General features: G+C 46.2%; 1 protein-coding gene across 3 annotated transcripts in view; it reads left to right on the top strand.

The window, feature by feature from the left end:
• The first annotated feature begins 6,933 nt into the window (after positions 1–6,933).
• Positions 6,934–21,060, top strand: part of EFCAB8 (EF-hand calcium binding domain 8) — a 66,607-nt gene continuing 52,480 nt past the window's right edge. The window contains exons 1-4 of one of the 3 annotated variants that reach the window (XM_049650935.1): positions 6,934–7,110; positions 11,160–11,211; positions 13,528–13,681; positions 20,739–20,857. In XM_049650935.1, coding sequence (XP_049506892.1) covers positions 7,022–7,110; positions 11,160–11,211; positions 13,528–13,681; positions 20,739–20,857 — 414 coding nt within the window. In that variant the 5' untranslated portion in view covers positions 6,934–7,021. Of the gene's footprint in view, positions 7,111–11,159; positions 11,212–13,512; positions 13,682–20,464; positions 20,858–21,060 lie in introns of those variants that run through there. The other 2 variants (XM_049650934.1, XM_049650936.1) reach the window with 2 other exon arrangements.

Raw genomic sequence — 21,060 nt, 5'->3', positions numbered from 1 at the left:
AACCTGAAATTGTCATCATTTTTCCCTCCTTTTTAAAAATTCTGTGCCAGAAGAAGTGAGTTCAGAAGGAGACTTGCTGCCATTTTCAGTATGAAATAAATGGGTAGGAGGTAATTTTCTGTGTGGTCTTTAGGGTGCCTGCCACAATCATGGATGCTCTGTAAACCCAACTTGATGATTTTGCGTAGGGTTAAATCCATATTACTTCCTCTAGAAGTTAAGAGTATGCGCCTTCAGAAGGAATTTGATACCCCATGTGTTGGTAATCTACAAGAAGATGCCTCCAGGCATGCTTAGAGTTTGTGAAGATACTGTTGGGTAAGGTGCGCTGAGAAGTTAACCCTGGAAGGAGTGAAGCTGCTACTGCCTGCACCTCTGACCTAAGTCTTTTGACCTCGTCCTTTCGGCTGAGGACTGTGAAGTCTTTTGATCTGACTGGTTCAGGTTAGGTCACTGGTGCAGTTAACTTGAATAAGCTGCTTGGTTTGCTTGGCAAGTTCTGTGTTGTTTGAGGATAGGTAAACAGACGGGTCCTCTGGCTGGATTTGGATTTAGGATTCACTCAGGCTGGTGGTCCTCAAACGATGGGCTTCAGAATCATCTGGGAAACTTGGCTGACATAACGTGTTTCTAAAGTCCATCTCCAGAAATTCTGAGTTGGAAGATTGAAAATCTTACTGTGTACCTCAGGTGACCCGGGTTTGATGCAGCCCTCAGACTTGCACTTTGGCCTTACGTATGTGCCTGCAAGTTCAAGTCTGATTCTGACAGGGGGGAACATCAGGTTTGAGTCCTTGCAGGCCCCTCTTAGCTTTGTGACTTCTGAGTTAATGGATCTCTCTTGTTCTGACCTGCAAAATGGGGATGATGAGGTTGGCCGAAATGCCTCCCTCACCGGCCTCTTGTTGGGATCAGAATGAGCTGACAGAAAAAAGCAGCCCCAACCTAAGAAAGCCCTACATAGGTTCTTCAGCTCCAGCTCACATTCTCTAGAATTTTTAGATGAGAAAAGCTTGGAGAGGGTTTTTGTATTCTGAAAATCCAGGAGGGCATTGCTTAAGATAGGCTTGGAATACTTTGTAAAATAAGTAACAAGTTCTTTTACTGTTTCTTGTTCAGCTTGGTGGTGGTATTGAGGAGTCCAGCTCCTTTAGGTTTTCAGACAGTGATTTTGATCCTGTTTTCCCCAAGTGACAGTGAAGTCTAAACACACATTTCACTATTTTCTTTTAAATAAAGATTCGGTGATTCAGTCATTCAGATTCATGGATTTAAAAAACTTGTATTTTCTTCAAGGTGTACTCTCTAGAATGTAATGTGGTTTGGGAAAGGAAGCAGTTCTCTTTTGCTATAATCAGAGTGACTCTAGAGAAGTTTTTCTGTAAGAATTTTATAAGGTTTGGTATGAGGAGCTCCTTTTGTGATGTTGACCCCAGTTCACCACAGTCCACAAACAAACCTAGGCTTTAAGCCTGATGAACCTAATCAGATTAGCTTGCTAGGTAGCGTGTGGGTGACCCAAATCTGACCAGTGTCAGCAGAGAGAGTGGAAGTTGAACCACATTGAAGCCGAGCCTGTGGTCAGTGTTGACTTAGAAGTAGGACTGTGTCATACTTTCGAATTCACACATTGCAGTTACAAAATTTTAAGATCAGATGAGTTCATATTTAGTTCTGATACTTGATTTTTTCTTACTGTTTTAACATTTGAGGATATAACCGAGTACAGGGTCTTTTGTCTGAAAGAAAGTCCATGGAGGGATTCTGTACTTAACACATGCAGCTTGTCTGTGGTTAGAACCATTAACCCAGATGACTTCAGCCGGATTGTTACGCAGTTACAACTGTTGTAGGTCTGTTTCCCTTTTGGCCGAATCTGAATTGGAAAGAAATGTTATCTTAGTCCTTGGAACACAGAGGCGCTCAGTTGAGGTGGTTAGGGTAGTTTCGTTAAACTGGTTATGTAGATAAGCGGGTCTACCCTTAGAGTTGGCTTTTGTAGGCCCCTTAATCCAAGACCTTTAAGTCAGGACCATAAAAATTAAAATCTAAATAACCTGTATTTATACTGGAGGCTTTGAGGTTCTGAAATGTAAAATGAAAATAGCCTGCACAGACCAGTTTCTGCAGGTAGGGAGAGGCAAATCTTTGTCCTGTGACTGTTTGTAAGCAAACCAGGTTAGCTGCCAAAGCTTAGAACTTTGTAGATGGTATCGAGAGAGATTTAGTATTGCAAAGTGATGTCACTGGTTTGCAGTTCTGTCTGATGTCTGTCTTTAAAAATTAAAAAAAAAAAATCCTCCTTTTTCCTGGTTTATTTTGAATGTTTTTCCCAGTCTGCAGGAATTTTTGGTGGGGATAGGCTGGATGCAGGTATGAGGAACGAGGAGGAAGAAGAATTTATTACATTTACTGATGTCTTTAACTTTCAGTTCTGGTTGTAGAATGAGATTTGGGAAGTTGGTAGGTGTGATTCAGCCCATCTGCGTAAGTTCTAACAGAGCTGGATGGTTCTTACTAGTTTCCAGTGGGGGCAGAGGTGAGTTTCTAAGATTCAGCCTTAATGGATGATTCACAAATTGCAGGGTAGACTATTAAAGTTAAGTCCAAGGTCAAGCATACAAGTGGGTAGACTGAATATATAAAGGGAGTGTGTGGCTAGAGTCCTTCTCTGACCTTTACCAAAATGAATGAGGGAGTCAGTGCTTTGGCCAGGAGGCTAGGGACCAGGAGCTAAGAGACCACAGCCCTTCTCCAGGGCCCTGCGTCCCGGGTCTGCAGAGCAGAGCTTTCCACTGGCTCAGTGAGGAGTGGAGCAAGGATGGTTTCCCCAAGATCTCTTCTGGGCCAGGAGAGAGTTAACTTAGGTCTGTAAAAAGCTGATAGGGTACTGGAGCCGAAAAGAATGGAAGAATGCTTAAGTTCCGGCAGATATTGCCCCTGGAGTCCAGTTTTCATCAGGAGAAGGATAGGATTTGTTCAGAGAAAAGCACAATGTTTCTCAGCATCAGCTACCTACATTTTGCATGTGAAATTATTTTTTTTAAATATGAAATTTATTGTCAAATTGGTTTCCATACAACACCCAGTGCTCATCCCAACAGGTGCCCTCCTCAATACCCATCACCCACCCACCCCTCCCTCCCATCCCCCATCAACCCTCAGATTGTTCTCAGTTTTCAAGAGTCTCTTATGGTTTGGCTCCCTCCCTCCCTTTCTCTTTTTTTTTTTTCCTTCTCCTTCCCCATGGCCTTCTGTTAAGTTTCTCAGGATCCACATAAGAATGAAAACATATGGTATCTGTCTTTCTCTGTATGACTTATTTCACTTAGCATGATACTTTCCAGTTCCATTCACGTTGCTACAAAAGGCCATATTTCATTCTTTCTCATTGCCACATAGTATTCCATTGTGTATATAAACCACAATTTCTTTATCCATTCATCAGTTGATGGACATTTAGGCTCTTTCCATAATTTGGCTATTGTTGAGAGTGCTGCTATAAAGATTGGGGTACAAGTGCCCCTATGCATCAGTACTCCTGTATCCCTTGGGTAAGTTCCTAGCAGTGCTATTGCTGGGACATAGGGTAGATCTATTTTTAATTTTTTGAGGAACCTCTACACTGTTTTCCAGAGCAGCTGCACCAGTTTGCATTCCCACCAACAGTGCAAGAGGGTTCCCGTTTCTCCACATCCTCTCCAGCATCTGTAGTCTCCTGATTTGTTCATTTTGGCCACTCTGACTGGCGTGAGGTGATATCTGAGTGTGGTTTTGATTTGTATTTCCCTGATGAGGAGCGACGTTGAGCATCTTTTCATGTGCCTGTTGACCATCTGGATGTCTTCAGCATGTGAAATCTTGAAAAAAATCTCACTGACAATGAAATTGTAAAGTGTACAACTTCTGTGTTTTAATGCAAGTTTTGACTCTAAAAGAAGGAGCTTTGACAGAAGTAATAAGTGGTTCAACAACACGTGTTTGACTGTAAGCTGCAGGAAGAGCTTTGCCAGTAATACAGCAGGTCCCTCCTTGTCCTCAGAGGATCCATTTCCAAGACCCCAGGGGCTGCCTGAAACCGTGGCTAGTACTGGTCCCCATGTATACTATGTTTTTTTCCTGTACAGATATACTTATGATGGAATAATTTACAAACTAGGCACAGTAAGAGATTAGCAACAACTAGTAATAGAACAGTTGGAAAAGTATGCTGTAATAAAAGTTAAAGGTACGTGGTCTCAGAGTATCTTTGTGTACCGTACTTACCCATCTGGTGACGATGTGAGATGATGAACTGCCCACGTGGTGAAATGAAGTCAGGGGGACGACGCAGGGGCTGTGACGTAGCATTAGGCTACTATTGACCTTCTGAGGGTATGTCAGGAGGAGGACGCAGTTGACTGTGGGTGGCAGGGGCTGCAGAGAGGGAACCGTGGATGAAGGGGGACTGCTGTGTGCCTGTCCCTGAATCGCCCTGTGTAGTACAAGAATCTAAACAGCCCACACCCAGGACCTGCCATGGCTCATCCTAGTGGGCATGAGTTGCCTTCAGGTTCCTTTCCTCTGTCGCTGTCTTGGCAGTTGTTTTATCGTGTTCGTATTTGCATTTCTTGCATTGGGGCCCGTTGATAGATTTTGAAGTAGTTCTAGTGGTTTTAAGGTCTGTCACACCTCATGGTCGTTTGGATTTTAGCATTCTAAAGGTTTCTAACCCAATATATCCGCCTTTTTTTTTTTTTTTGTATTTTATGTTTTTCTACAAAATGATGTGAGAGTTAAAACGTATGATTATATATGAGTGCTGTTTTTAGTTTGAAATTTAAATCCTGCATGGTTGAATGGAATAAACTGTGTTTTTTACAGGTAACTCTAGGCTATCCCAGCTTGCTTCTGTGTGCACCTCCCTCCCTATTAATTTTAAAGGCTGAGAGAAGAAATAATGTCGAATGAAATAAAAATAATTAAAACAATTTTCCTAAGAATTTCTAATTCTGTGACTTAATATTCTCCCCCCCCCCCCCCCCCCAGTCTTTAAGGAGTGTTTTTCTTTTTTGGGGGAGGAGGTGGGTAAGTAGTTACTGAACCACATTGAGAATCTGCCTTTTTTCTTGCATCATGGTACTTTGAAGTCTCTGGCATTTGAACCTGAGTTTGGCACTGGTGTGGAGAGGAAGAGCATGGTTTTAAATGTCATGCGAGTGGGTAGAGTTGTTGACCTCAACTAAGGTGTGATCTGGAACTTGATACTAATCTTCAGGGTCCCCTCCAGTTCCAGCAGTCACTGACTTCCCTCTCATTTATTCACGTTCGAAAAGGAAAAGCCTCTCTCCTTGGATATCAGGTTGTATCTGAAAATTGTTGACAAATTATATAAAGCAGAGAAGAAAACAAGTTTTTGTTTGTTTTAAAGTCTGTCGAGGAATAATTGACACACATAATTAGGACACAGGTTTTGATGTCTTGAAGCTCTACAGTGGTAGAGCCGGAAGGACGGTGTTGATACCGCTACTCAGTGGAGCAGAGGTACCACCCCTGCAGTGGGTTCTTGCGTCCGTCACCGCAGCCCTGGTGGCCCGGGAGTTGCTCCTTCCGGCAGCACCCTGGAATCTCTGCTGTAGGGAACCACCGTCTCCTTCGGATTGGCGGGGGATGCCCGAGCTAGTCTCAGGTAGCTTTTTCCAGAATTCGTTTTTGTGCAGAGATTGATCTAGAAGATTTTACTTCTAAACATCTTCCTTCCCATTTCTGTTTTTGGTTTTTTGGGTTTTGCTTTGTTTTGTTTGGTCTTTTGTTTTGTTTAAACTGAGTTACTGGTGATCATATTTTTACTCTTTTTAGGTAGACGTTTTCTGAACTTTCTTTACCTAAAAAGAGAAATTCATCTTAGTATTTCTCCATTTTTCTCCTGTTTTTTCCCAGGGAAGGAGAAATATATTTATTGTGACAAAATTTAGCATATTTTAGTCCCATATGGAAACATTGGTAAGTGCAGGAGCTACTGTGAGTAGAAATGGGACATTGGACTGGAAAATGAAAATTCCCCCCAAAATGAATGGGAAGCAGTTAAATGTGGGGGCATTAGCCATGTTTTCTTTTTTTTCTTCAATAAATCCTTTTAGTTTATTAATATCTAGTTCAATAAAACTCTGATTTTAAAGACCTCGTGCACCTTTTATGACCTTTCATTGAACCACTTTACTTTTGATGTTCTCCGTTGTGACAAAATTGTGTTTCCATTATTGATGAAATGGGAGCAGACTTTTTGTCTGTTGGTGTTACCTTCGTGGTGTAGGTCTCGGGAGAAGGTCTTGTTTGGTGGTAAAGTAACATTTTGGTAACATCTCGGTAATGAAATGCGATTTAGCTGGGTATCTTTAAACCTGGAATCCATGTCCCTGAGTGGAATCTTCCCACGAGATCTACCTTTGGCCGAGTCACCCTGTTGTGTTGTGCCCTGGACCAAGATTGAACACTGCTGCATCTAGTCCAGGCCTCTCTCAGGCTGACTGAAGGACCCCCATCCACAATGCCCTTGTGGCCTTCCTCTTTCCAAAGCATTGGAGCTCATGCAGAGGACAGTGTAGAGAGCTGCTGTGCCTTCCAGTGTCCCAACTGTGGGGGTCAGTTAGCCTTTTGGTTTTGGTGAATCCTGCTTGATCATCAGGCTCCCTGGCGTTTTCCACAGTTTCTGTGACAGGTGGGCACTGTGCTGTGTATATGTCCTATGGGTCATTTTGTACTCATACTCGTCCTGGCTGTGTGTGCTGTAGCTCCTGTCATTGTTGTAAGTTCAACTTTGTCAATAAAAAGAATGTCTCACATTGGATGACAGATGGCTGTGTGGTATGGTTTGTGGGATGGAGTCTGATGTTCCATTTCGTGTTCTGTACATGGAATTGTCTCCTCTTCCTGGTTCTTTCTAAACGTGGCCAGCTGACTCTGGTGGAGTCAGGTGGAAGCCCTCGGAGTTCCACGATGACTTCATAGAGGAGCTACGTTGGACTCGGGGACAGCTGCCAAGATGTCTCAGTTGAAATGGAAGTCGAAAACCAATATACCTCTGTCAAAAATAGCCAGCAAGGTTACCTGGGGAGAACAAATTGGGTCAGGGTGAGTGAGGGTTTGGGACTGAAGTTGTCTCCCAAAGATCAGACACCTGGGCCCTAAGATGCGTTTGCCAGCAACTGAAAGCTGAACAAGAGGGCATCTCCTAGCTGTTTCCAGGGCAGCGGTAACTGCTTTTGGCCTTAAGTCATCTGCCCCTATGATTTTTTTTTTTTTTTTTTTTTTTTTAGAGCATGAGCAGGGGAAAGGGACAGAGGGAGAGAGAGAGAATCCCAAACAGGCTCCATGCTCAATGTGGAGCCCGATGCAGGGCTTGATCCCACAACCCTGGGATCATGACCTTAGCAGAAATGAAGAGTCAGACACTCAACCCAACCGGCTGAGCTGCCCAGGTGCCTCTGCCCCTATGAATTAAAAACGAATTCAGCAAACCAATGTTTCTCTTCCCTTCCCTCCCCTAGTGGCTACTCCATCCTCTCTTCGTTTCCAGGTGTGTGCCGTGCCCCACCCCGCCACTTGCCCTAGAACAGGTAACTGTGAGGGTGTAGTTGTGGGGATGGCTTTTCCTGATCATAGCTGTTCTCTAATTCCAAATAGAAAATTCTCTATCTCGATTTTTCTTCCTCCAGTATTAGAGGACTAGTACTTCTCTCTGCTTCTTAGTCTTTCCCTTGACCTTTTCTCTTCGAGGTCTCTTGCCTTCAACCAGTGTTTTTCCCTTGTTTCCGTCCACAGACATACACAGAACAGTGTGTTTTGGTCAGACACATACTTTTCTCTTAATGAAACTTTTAGTAATTTGAAATCATTAAAAATATTTAAATAGTTAGAAGAATGGTATCAAGAACTCCCCCTTTGTCCAGACTGTGAACATTTTGCTTTATCATTGTATATGTTTGTTGAACATTTGAGAATAAATTACACTGTGCCCCTTATACTATACTCAAATGTGTAGTTCCTAAGAACAAGGACATTCTCTTTTGTAACCACAGTACAGTAGTCAAAAGCAGGAAACAACATTAACTTGGTCATTAAGAATATAGATAGTGTTCAAATTTCAAATGTTCACATTTCACCAGTGGACCTATTCATGGCCCTTAGAGCCCCCCCAGCCCCCCAGCTCTAAATACTGGAATTCTCTGCCCAAGGTGCTTTGAATCTCATTCTTTGTGGGCCTGTTCCCCAGTGCATCACTTTTGAAGGCAGCCCCCTCGGTTTAAGGTAACCGTGGAGCAGTAGTGGTGAGGTGTGGCCTGCATGTGGGCTGAGGTGTCCATCCCACATGCCACCATGCAGAAGCCCCTTGTCAGGATGGGTTGGGCATGGTAGGTGCACAGAGGTCTTGGAGGCTGACTGTCTCCACATGGCCAAATTCTGGCACTTAGCTGAGGAGTTAAAGAATTCTAATTTTTTTTTTTTAATTTAAATTTTAGTTAACATACAGTGCAATTTTGGTTTCAGGAGTAGAATTCAGTGATTCATCACTTACATACAACATCCCATGCTCATCATCACAACAAATGCTCTCCTTAATGCCCGTCATCCATCTAGCCCATCTCCCACCCACCTCCCTCTCAACCCATAGTTTGTTCTCTATCATTAAGAGTCTCTTGTGGTTTGTTTCCCTCTCTTCTCTCCCCCTTCCCACATGTTGGTCTGTCTTGTTTCTTTAATTCCAGATATGAATGTTACCATATGGTATTTGTCTTTCTCTGATTGACTTATTTTACTTAGCATGATACATTCTAGCTCCATCCATGTCATTGCAAATGGTAAGATTTCATTCTTTTTGATGGCTGAATAATATTCCATTGTATGTATGTATATCTATAAATATATATACACACACACACATCTTTATTCATCAGTGAATGGACATTTGGGCTCTCTCCATAGTTTGGTTATTGTTGATAATGCTGCTATAAACATTAGGGTGCATGTATCTGTTTGAATCTGTATTTTTGTATCCTTTGGGTAAACACCTAATAGTACAATTGCTGGATTGTAGGGCAGTTCTATTTTTAGTTTCTTGAGGAAGAATTCTAAATTTGAACCAGGTTTGCCAGGTTGTTATGAAGGTAGTACAGTAACTTGGTTTCTAAGCACTTAAAAAGACTTGCTATGTGGACCTATATTTGTTCTTTTGCCCTCGGTCCCATAACTGTTCAGGGTAGTTGTTTACAAATGTGTGTATATACATCAACACGTGTTCTTGTATGTGTAAATACATGCCTATTTGTCATTCTTTTATAAAAAGTGGCATTGTGTGTTTTGTTTTTTGCATCTTACTTATTAGTACCTCATGGAAATCCCTGCTGGTTGTCTGCCGAAGGCCAGATTCATCCTTGTGAGTACGTTGGAGATGTTCTGAGCGCAGGCGTATGGATTTACTCAGCCATGCCTCTTCCATAGCCATTCACCTTATTTTTTTTGTCACTATCAAAAATGCTGCAGCAACCACTCCTACTCCACTCCAGTGGTCTTTCACAGATGAGTCACGTAAATCACTATCCAGCACTTGACCCACTCCACTGCAATAAATCCTAAAGATTGCTGTGAAATTTTTTGAATTAAAAATAGAGAAATGCATGATTTAGACTACAGAAATCGTCCATAACCCACCTGCCAGAGATAACCACCATTAAATTTGGAGTATATTTTTCCAGGCTCTCTTTCTGTGCATGTGCCAACATATGCATACCTAATATTCTTGACAGAAGTGGACTTCTAAATAACACTTCTGCAGCTTTTTTCCTCGGTGACCTTTAAATGGCCCTGTTCAGTGGCCTTGTCTTTTTCTTACCATCTTGGTCCCGTCTGTGGCATCCCTTCCTCCTGTCTTTTGTGTGTTTCCCCTCCTCTTTCTATCCCTTAAGTGTAGCCAATTCTCAGTTTCAGGCCTCATATCTCCAGGTATTTGTTTTTCATTTCTAATTGGACAACCCAACGTCATTGGCATGAAGCCACTTTCCCTACTTGCTTCCTTTCCTGGAAATGTTCCTGGCATTTCCCTCAGTTACCCTGGTTCTTGGCTTCCACATCTCCTTTCCTTTGGCTGTTATCTCTCCTTTGGTTTTTAAATCTGAGTTGTCGCCAACACAGTTTAGGTTGGGACTCTGTTGGCCAGTCTTCAATCTTCCCTCCATGTACTCTGATGAATTTCCACAATTGCCCCTCATCCTGCTCAGACTCCCCGGTGAAATACTGCAGGTTCTGCATTCTGTTTCCATTTTTCTTTTCTCTCTTCCCTCCCACTGTGCCTCCCTTCCCCTCAGCCCCCAGAGCCCTTTGTCAAGCCAGGCTGGCTCTTGAGCTGTGTCCCCTGAGCATGTCTGCGGCTTGACTCTTTCCTGGCCGTTCATTCCCCTGCCATCCTAAAGCGCTCTTCGAGTCTAGCTGGCGAGGCAGACTGACACTCTAATAATCCTAACAAAGTGCTCTCTCCCATCATACGTGGAGGAGCCACTGACCCTGTGGAAATATGCCCTTCATATTTTCGGAGCGGAACTCTGGACTGGACTGCACCCACACGCTCGTGTGAGCCCATGTTGCAGTGAGGAGAGTTCTGTCCATTCTCCCAAAGAAGTCCTGTCTCCAGGCACACTGGAGGGCAGATGGGGGGCGGGGGGTACATGCAGTGGCAAGCGGGGCCATCCTAATCCCTCCCTACCTCCAGAGCATGTTTGACCCTTTGGACAGATGCCCATCCCTGGAGCTTATCTTCCTGACATGTGAATTGTAGTTAGTCTACATGGTCTAACTGCAGGCCTCCCAAGCCCCTTCTCCCTCTGGAAAGTGTGGCCTGCTTTAGAAAGCCTCTGGCACTCACTTGGGAAACCGTAGAGCTTCAATAAGATGACTCATTCCCATCAGGGGAAAGAAAGCTTGCAGGCATAAGCTTGGGAACAGCTTCCTGCCGGAGAAGCTCCCGTGGGGAAAGGGATGCTCACCAAATGTGTGCTGGGGGTGTCTATGGGTACAGGGCAGCACCCTACACCCTGGCCCTGACTCCTTTTCCACCCTCTTGTGACCTGGCTAGGTCAGCCCCCCACATGGTCTTACAAAGTTAAAGTGACCATGATTCCTTATTCTAGGTCAAAGCCAGTGTCTTCTGAGGACTTAAGAGAGAACTCTCAGTCTCAAAAGGTAAGAAGACCATCAGAGGTTGATAAAGGGGAGGGGTGTTCCAGAGCTGCCAGACATTGCTCATCAGCACAGAGGTCTACCAGTTACCCATCTCGGCACCAGGGGAGCAAACTCCGATATTCACAAGGCCATGTAGGTAACTTATCTGGCCACTGCTGCAGGCTTGTTTTCCCTTTTAAAAGGGTTGTATTGGCCAAATGCAACAGATCTGAGGCTACCAATTCAGTCTGTATATGGACGATCCTTCCTTTTGTCCAGCCAAGTTGTGGCAACGGTGGAATAGGCTGTACAAATTACTATCAAGCCAGATAAGTATTTAGCATCTATTGTATGCTTGGGGCTGGGGAATAGGGAGATAATTAGTACGAATTAAGATTAAATTAAGATAAATTAAATAGGCCGTTGCCTTCAAAGAGCTCACTGTGAGACAGGAGTAATAACAGGAGCTGTCATTTCTTGTGTAACTACAGTTTGCTGAGCCTTCCAAGACGTTTGGGGGCCGTTTAGATCTCACCACAGCCCTGCACGTTGGGCGCTGCAGATCCGTTTTGCTGATGAGAGGTGTGTGGCTCAGAGAAGTGATGTGATCTGCCTGAGATAAATTAGCTGGAAAGTGGAGAGTCAGGCAGAATTTGAACCCAGAGCTCTGGGACGCTACAGCCGTGTGTTTCCCATCACACCTTGCTGTCTGCATGGTCAGACAGACATGCAAAGCATCATGCATGCATGGCAGAGAGGAACAGTTTGGGAGCGTGGAGGTGGCAGTGATGAATGTCACCTGAAAGCTGTGGAAAAACTCCTTGGAAGAGGCATCCTTTGAGCCAGGCTTTGAACAATGAGTAGGAGTTCATATCCAGGGGAGATGGTCTGCGTTGCATAGAGGGAACATGTGAGTAAAAGTGGATTGTTTGTTGTGTCTGGGGATGGTGGGGAGCAGTTGGTGTGCCTGGACCATGGTGTGTGCATCGAAACTAGAAAGACCGGTCAGGGCTGCGATGCAAAGGGCTTTGAATGGCACACTCAGCAGCGGGTGGTGGTGGTGGTTGCCTGGAAAGTGTCAGAGCCAGGAGTAAAGTCATAATCAGCTCTGCCTTCCAGAAAGACAACTGATGCCAGTGTTGGCAGGTGGATTGGAAAGGAAGGCCAAACTCTTGTCCCAGTTAGGGGACATCATTGTACTTGTCCCAGCACAAGACCAGTGTCTGGGATAAGCCAGGGATGTGGGGGAGGAGGACTTAGGTGTAGGAGAAGAATCACAGTAAGAATGGGGGACAGTACGAACGTATAGGGGAAGGGACGAGCCAAAGATAGTGCTGAGATGTCTAATATAGGGCCTGCATGGCTGTAGGAGTCTTAACGAGCTCATTGGTTGGGCTCCACGAAAGCAGGTCTTTTACTCTGTTCTCTCGTGTATCCAGGTGCCTGGCACTCAACAAATGTGTGTAGACCATGAGGGAATGAATGGAATTACACAGGAGGATGAGCACGTTTGCTCGTTTGGTAGGGTTGGTGTAGGGAGAATGAGCCATCTAATTTACACCTTGTCTTTTGGCTTTTTGAACCAAACCAGGCTTCTTGAAAGCCCAAGACCCAAAACAGTGCATTTCAGTGAACAACAAACACTCAGTGGTTAATTGTCCACTCTTGGAGTCTTTTGGGGGAAACGGCCTTTGATGACCTAAGCCTTTTGTGACCTGAAGCATTGTGCTAGCTTGTCAAAATGAGTCCTGCAGAGAAGAGGCATTCATTGTTGAGGACTGAAGGGGTGGGATCAGCTATGTGGGGACTTGGGGAAGCAAGTGGGAGGAGGAAGCTGAAGGCCCCCCATCAGGGGTGTCTGCTAGAGCCCTGGTGTGCGTGCAGACGATCTGATCTGACCCTGACCCAGGCAGGTGTCTGGGATGCTCAGGACCAAATCAGATTGGCTGGGGCAGATGCAGCTGGATTCCTCGAGGTCTTGAATTCTAAGCACTGAAGATTGAAACAATATAGTCACTGAACAGAAGCGTTACAAATTGGAGTCCTGGTATGAGTGAAGTGAGAGACCTGGCTCTGTCCACTAACGCCGCCGAGCCTCAGTCATGGCATCTGCAAAACGGAAACAGTAGTGAACTCCCCAAAGTCAGGAGAGGCAATCTAGATCTTTCTTGGTCTTCTTAGGTCTAAAGTGGTTAGGATTTATTTGACAGCCTCTCTATAACCCTTCATACCCTGTCCTTCCCCAGAGTCTCTCTTTCAATATGATGTGCTTAGAAATGTTCAGCTCAGGAGATCAACCTTCTCAGTCCCTGGTTCTTGTAGTCATGTTTGTTCCAGGCACCCACCCCAGGTGGATTCCAGAAGAGCGAGGAGGTTCTTAGCTCCCCAGCGTCATCCATCACTCTTAGCCAACATGAGTCTCAACTGTTTACCCAGCTACCCATGGCCAAGATGGAGAAGATGTTTGAGGAGGATGTTGACTCAACCGGAGGTAAAGCCGCCTTGTGGACTCAGTCTTTGGTGTTTGCACAGGGTGGGACCCATACCTGGGTGTGTGGAGGGTTCAGATTTGACAAGCAGTTGTTGCATTCACTGTCTCCTTTAAAACCTTGTCATTATGTAAGTATTATAAGCACATTGGAGGCTATTTCGTATCTAGAAAAAAAAAATACCCCCAATCCAAGCACCCAAGTGTAACCAACTGTCAGCATTTTGGTGTATTTTCTTCCAAACAGTTTCACATGTATGGTTTATTTTTTATTGCTGTGTAACAGTATTCCCACAAACCGAGAGGTGTAAACCACGCATTTATTGTCTCACAGTTTCGGTGGGTCAGGAGTCTGGGCATGGCTTTGCTGGCTCCTCTGCTCACTAGCCTGGGGCTGTGGTATCATCTGGGGCTTGACGGGGAAAGGATCCGCTTCCCAGTTCACTCAGGTTGTTGGCAGGATTCAGTTCTTTGCAGCTGCAGAACCGAGGGCTTCTGTTTCTTCCTGGCTGTTGGCCGGCAACTGCTTTCAGCTCCTACAGCTGCCCTCTATTCCTGGCCATGTGGGACTCACCGAAATGGCAGATTTCAAGGCTCAGGGTAACCAGGGAGCTCACAACTCCAGCAAGATGTGTGCTACGGTCTTGTAAGTGTGCAGTCGTGTACACATGGCCCCGTACATCTGTCACCTCTGCCATATTCTGTTGGTTGGCAGCGAGTCACGGGTTCTGTCTTACTCGAGAGGATCACGGGAGGGCATGAACACCGGGAGGTGGGCGTCCTGGGGTCACCTTAAATATCTCTGCCACAGATGGCTACGTGTGCTTTCACGTGTCTGTAATTATACCACGTATGTAACTTCAGACCCCTCTTTTTCTCTTAGTGTGTAACACCTTAAGGGCTTTTACATACTGCTGTGTCGTCTTCCAAACCATCATTACTAATGAATACACACATTCTACTGGTGGACTAAGCCATTCCCCTATAGTTGGACATTTAGGTTTCATTGAATTTACATAACATTGTTAAGAACATCCTTTGTGCATCAAACTTTTTCTCTCTTTGGAGCTTCATTTTTCTCCTTGGGATGATATGCATCAAGGTCAATAATAGGAATACTTTTTTTTTTTTTTTTTAAACATTTATTTATTTTTGAGACAGAGAGAGACAGAGCATGAATGGGGGAGGGTCAGAGAGAGGGAGACAGAATTGAAACAGGCTCCGGGCTCTGAGCTGTCAGCACAGGGGCCCGATGCGGGGCTCGAACTCACGGACCGCGAGATCGTGACCTGAGCCGAAGTCGGCGCTCAACCGACTGAGCCACCCAGGCGCCCCAATAATAGGAATACTTAAGGGCATCTTTGTTCATATCCACTAGACTCTGAGTACCAACTCTGGGGGCATAGCTCCTTGCCCCGTCAACTTGAGTTTTACAGCCATACCACGATGTGGGCGGGAAAGGGTAACAAACGCCCAGTGTACAAATGAACAAAAAGTGAGGGGCAGGGAGGGATGGTGAGTGTCTGCCCTGAAGATGACGTGGTTCCTCATTGGAGCTCTTTGGTGTCCGTGTTTGGCAGCTGGGAGTAGCCACCACTGTGCCTGGAGGACCCCGAGGGTGCCAACTTTGGTCACGATTTTTATTGTGTTTGTGTTTGTCTTGAGCAGGCAATATATCCATGCAGTTCACAAGTCAAAAGGTGCTTTTCCCATGATACCCTGGGCCCGGCCCTCAGCTGCCCAGTTCTGTTCCCTCAGTTGGTTACTGTTCTCGGTTTCCTGTGACCGGTGGAGGCACAGAAGTTCAGGTAGTCACTCCCCCGCTTTTTTATGCAGTGGCAGCCTATTGTCCATGCTGTTCTACGCCTTGCTTTTTTAAATTTCTGCTTTATTGAGCTATAGTTGACATAAATTTAATATATTTGAAGCGCACACCATGCTGATTCGATACCTGTATGTATTGAGAAAGGATCTCCCCAATTGTCTACTCCTGCTTTTTTTAAAAAAATAACTTTTATAAAGTTCCCCCTATTGCTTTTTACCTAATGTGTCTTGAAATCTTTTCATATCCATGTAAAAAGAACTTCTGCATAAACAAAACAAAACAAAAATGGCCATGTTTTAAATGGAGGAAAGGAAATTCACCTTTTGTTGATATAGAGTAAAAGAAAATAAGATCATTTTTGTCTTTCAAAAGTCTTTTAAAAAGGTGGATTATAAACAAGGGCTCCAAAGCCTTTCTTAGGAACCCTAACCATAAGTGACTGTGTCAGAGGGAAAAGGGGAGATACTGGGGTTCTGCTCTCTGTTCTGCAGGTTCCCTTTCGGGGCCTTAGTTTTTTTATTTGTTGATTGGAGGTCTTTGAGAAGGGTTGGTGGTTTATTTATTTATTTATTTATTTATTTATTTTTAAGATTTTGTTTTTAAGTAATCTCCATACCCAATGTGGGGCTTGAACTCACAACCGTGAGACCAAGAGTTGCACACTCCATGGCTGAGCCAGCCAGGCGCCCTGAACGTCCGTGGTTCTTAAGGGGGAGTCCCATGCATCTCCCAGGAGGTCTTCAGAGTGTCCATGTGCCCTTGACCCTCACCTCTGGGGCCTGCCTGGGGGAGGCTGCGGGCTGCTGGGGGTGGGTGGGGATCGAGGGAGAGCCATTGAGCTGGCGGTCCTGCAGCCCCGAGCCTGTGAGCCGGTGTGGCACTGACCTTGCATACAGGTGCTCCTGGGGGGACATGGGTGGCACACAAGCTGAGTGTGCCTCCACTTTCGCCAACAGACATTTCATCAAGCACTGCCAGGCACGGTAAGAACTAGTGTTGAGGGGTCCTGGCTGGCTCAGTCAGTAGAGGGTGCAACTCTTGATCTTGGGTTGTGAGTTCAAGTCCCATGTTGGGTGTAGAGATTACTTTAAAAAATAAACTTTAAAAATGCGTTTTTTTAAAAATTTTTTAAAGTTTTTTTTAGAGAGAGCACATGTGGGTACACACGAGTGGGGGAGGGGCAGAGAGAGAGAGAGAGAGAGAGAGAGGGAGAGAGAGAGGGAGAGAGAGAGGGAGAGAGAGAGGGAGACAGAGGAACCAAAGTGGGCTCTGCACTGACAGCAGTGAGCCGAACACGAGGCTCAGACTCGTGAACTGTGAGATCATGACCTGAGCCGAAGCCAGACGTTCAACCGGCTGAGCCACCCAGGCGCCCCTAAAAGAATACTTTAAAAAAAAGAATTAGTGTTGGTACAGAGCTACCTGGGTTACCAGGCCATCTGTCAGATTTGATTCAGTTGTCACGAAACCCTGTGACTTTCCTTATGACTTTACACAGGAGGGGCCAGACACTGATGACAGGCCCAAATGCAGTGGCCTGGGTGCCCTGACATGGAAACTGCTCCCGTGGGCACCCCACACTGAGTGTAGCACTTCAGATACCAAAGTAAGTGAAGGAAGTCCCTTTCCCAGGAGAGCCAGGGGGTATGACCGTGCAGTGCTCGTGCTTGGTGACCGTGTTCCAGGAACGCAAGCGCTGTGGGGCACATACGTACTCCCCCCTGCACAGCAGAGGGGAGGCTAGAAGACATTTTCTTAAATATTTTAAATACAGCATTTATTTTTAAAAATGCTTATGAATATATAAAAAAAAAATAGAGGTAAACAGTTCATAATCCTGCCTCTTGGCATTATAAAAAAAGAAAGAGAAAGGTCAAGTGGGAGTTTCCCAGGAGATGGGGGGAGGGCAGTTCTCAGCAGGGAACGGTGGAGGAGAGGTATAGGGGTGTTGCTGTGCTGGGGGGCAGTGAGGGGTGTCCTGGGGGCAAGGCTGGGAGGGAGGCGGCCACAGAGGACATGGGTGCACTCAGGTCAGGAGGGGCCCTGAGCCCCAGCAGCGATCTGACGGGGAGGTGACACATCTGGAGCTGCTGGAGAAGGACAAGAGTCTCTGCCAGCGACTCGGAGGGACGTGGGAGGCAGGGGATTGGCTCCTCCCATGACCACCCTACAGAAGGTAGTGGACATTACGATGGAGGTGAGGGAAGGCTTTTGGTTTCACATCCTCCCAGCGCCATTATGTGTCCTTGAGTAAACCCAGAATGTCTCTGTGCCTCTGTGTCCTCACCTGCAAGATGGGGAGAATGTCAGTACCTACCCTCTAGGACCATGGGATTCTTGTGAGGATTCAGGAGGGGGGGCGCTGCGTGCCCCCCTCGAGTCTCCAGCCCGGGTAACTAGCCGGAGGTGACGCCGTTTGCAAAGATGGCAAACGCAGGAAAGGCGAGAGTGTGTTGGGATAAAGATAATAAACTGGATTTTTTATTATTTTATTTATTTATTAAAATTCTTTTTTTAACATTTATTTTTGAGAGACAGAGATAGAGCACGAGTGGGGAGGGGCAGAGAGAGAGGGAGACACAGAATCCGAAGCAGGCTTCAGGCTCTGAGTTGTCCTCACAGAGCCTGAACTCATGAATCATGAGATCGTGACCTGAGCCGAAGTTGGATGCTTAACTGACAACCACCCAGGCGCCCCTAAACTGGATTTTAAACATGCTGAGTTGAACGGGTAAGGGGGACACTTGGGAAGAGAGTCAGAGACATGGGAGAGACATTCTCTCCTGAGATGCAGAGATGGGTGAATAGGTGAGGTCGCCGGAGAGCGTCAGAAAAGCAAGGGGACAGTGATGAGAAGAGCGGAGGCAGATGCCAAATGACAGGGCAGGGCAGACAGTGGAGCCTGGAGGAGACAAGAGTGACCAGTGGGGTCGCTGCTTGAAGGCAGGAGGCCCCTAAGGCAAGGAAGGGCCCCATCAGGTGTGCTCCAAGGTCACTGGTGGCTCAGGAGAGTGAGTGGGTACAAGTCAGGAAGTGGTGGATAGAGGGGGTGTCCAGTGCTGGGCGCTGGAGGGAACGTGCCAGTGGGGCACAGGTGTAAGTTGGGAGGGTGGGAGCGAGGGTGGACCCTCCCCCGAGGAAAGGTCCCAGGACCGCCCAGGTTGGGGAGAGTTGGCTGTCATAACACCCCCTCGTCTTCTGAGCTGGAAGGGGTGGCAAGGGGGAAGAGCTGGCTAAGGTTGGAGGCGCAGGGAAGGGCGGTGAGAGATTTCACAGAGTGCAGTTCAGAAGTGAAATACATGCATCTTTACACTTGCCACAAAATGCACGGGTCTTAGGGTCCATCCAGCTCAAGGAGTCCTTCATGTGCATACATTCACGTAACTACCACTCAGATCAAGCTATGGAACATTTTCTGCCCCCCACAAAGTGTCCTGCCTGATTCTAGTGGTGACCCTCCTCCCCAGGGAAATGGTATTTTCACATGCAAGTTTTGACCAATTAACCATGCGGCTTGAGGTGGGTGAGAGCTGTTTTTTAGAGGGGAAAGGGGGCCCTGCCTGGACCCCACAGTGTATGTTTCCTTTCCAGAGTATCTTTGCGTCTATTGTTATTCTCAAAAAACTGTCTGGTAAACTGTTTATAAGAAGTGTATTAAAATAACTTGGCGGGGGGGTGGTGCGCCTGGGTGGCTCAGCCGGTTAAGTGTCAGACTTCAGCTCAGGTCATGATCTCATGGCTTGTGAGTTCGAGCCCCACATCGGGCTCTGTGCTGACAGCCCAGAGCCTGGAGCCTGCTTCTGATTCTGTCTCCCTCTCTCTCTGCTCCTCCCCTGTTCATTCTCTCTCTCTCTCAAAAATAAATAAACATTAAAGAAGAAATAAAAATAAAAAAATAACTTGGTGGGGAACAATATATACGGCTTCTTAGACACCTGAGAGAGGGGCTGGCCCCTGTGGTGCTCTCAAGGGGCATTTGTTCACTCAACACTGCACAAAGGCTCTCTGGTCCCTGGCTCCCTCCCATGTGGAAGGCTCTGTGTTACGGACTGCCATCTGACGGATGCCCAATCCGCACACAGAAGGACCAGATTGCTGGGGTCAGCCTTGGGCACCACCCCGTGACCTTGGGCACCACCCCGTGACCTTGGGCACATGAGCTCACCACTACGTGCCACAGTTTCCTCACGAGCCCCTCTCATTAAATGGTCAGTGTGAATAAACACAGAGAAGCACCCAGTATCATCGCGTGCACATCCCAGGGTCAACAGCAACACCTGGGGAACAAGCATCTGCTGTTGGCCAAGCAGTCACAGAGGGCACAGGCTCCCCCTGCCCTCACAGAGCCCATGGCCTAGGGTGGTAACAAGGAAGGTCATGGCAGGGGAGGGACAGTGAAGTTGGGTGATGGGGGTGGGGGCCTCCCTAGATGGTACCCAGGAAGGCTTCCCTGTGGAGGGGACCAGATGGTATAAAGGCCTTGAGGTGGGAGTACACTAGGTGGTGTGAGAAATGGCCTGGGGACATTACGGTTGGAGACGAGAATGAAGGAGACAGCAGTGGGAGGTGAGGTCTGAGAGGAGCCAGAAAATGCACAGCCTTCATGCTCTGGTGAGGATTCCAGATACTTGTTGGGGACTTTAGAAGCACTTTTTATAGACTGTGACTATAAAAAAAAAAGAAAGAAAATCTAGGCAGTGATATTGGCCCATAGGCAGCCAGATTCCCTTATAGTCACAAAATCCAGCAGGGGGAGAACATTTTATCCCTCCCGTCTGCTCCCCTCCTCTCCCCATCTTGCCCTCCAGCCAAAGTTTGCGTTTTAACTGCCTTTAAAAGACTTCACCTCTCCCTCTGTGTATTTGAATTAACTTATGTTTTTTTGTTGCCATTATGAGTTTTTTTCTTTTCTTTTCTTTTCTTTTTTTTTTTTGAGTTTTCATCTGTTTCCTTTGTCTCAGTGCCTGGCCCGTCTTACTTGTTCAGAACTGGGATCTGATCTTTTCTCACCGAGTGGTGCTGTGGGGCCATCACAGTGCTCTGGCGTGGAAGGTGTGTGGCCACTGTCTATGGGCTGGCTGAATGCTGAACACGTGGGATGCAGAAGACAAGCCCGCAAACAGGATTCTCCGTGTGCCCTCCCTCAGCGCCCAGACACCCAGGACACCGCCGCGGCTGCTGACGGGGCCAGTGACTAGCTGTGCAGTGGATGATGTTCTTTCTTCTCTTTTGAAGCCCTGGGCATGAAGGCTTTCATTAAGGCCACGAAGAAGATTCTGAGCAATGTGTCGGATGAGATGCTGGAGGCGCTGTTTTTGAAGGTGGACACAAACTGTAATGGCTCCATTACCTGGGTGAGGAAGGGGCCCCTGCTTCAGGAGTCGTGGCTTAACTGCTCTGTCATCCCTCCCCCTTGGCTTATGTGTACATTCTGGTTGGTTTTTGATCAAAATTTTTTATTTTTGTGTTTGTTTTTTCATTTCTCTTAATATCCTACAATAAATGTGTTTCCAGAATTCTCCGCTATCTACACAATTATCTTTCTTAATAACTCTCT

Source organism: Panthera uncia (genome assembly GCF_023721935.1).
Source record: "Panthera uncia isolate 11264 chromosome A3 unlocalized genomic scaffold, Puncia_PCG_1.0 HiC_scaffold_11, whole genome shotgun sequence".
NCBI lineage: Eukaryota > Metazoa > Chordata > Mammalia > Carnivora > Felidae > Panthera > Panthera uncia.
This window is presented reverse-complemented; position numbering and strand designations above follow the sequence as displayed.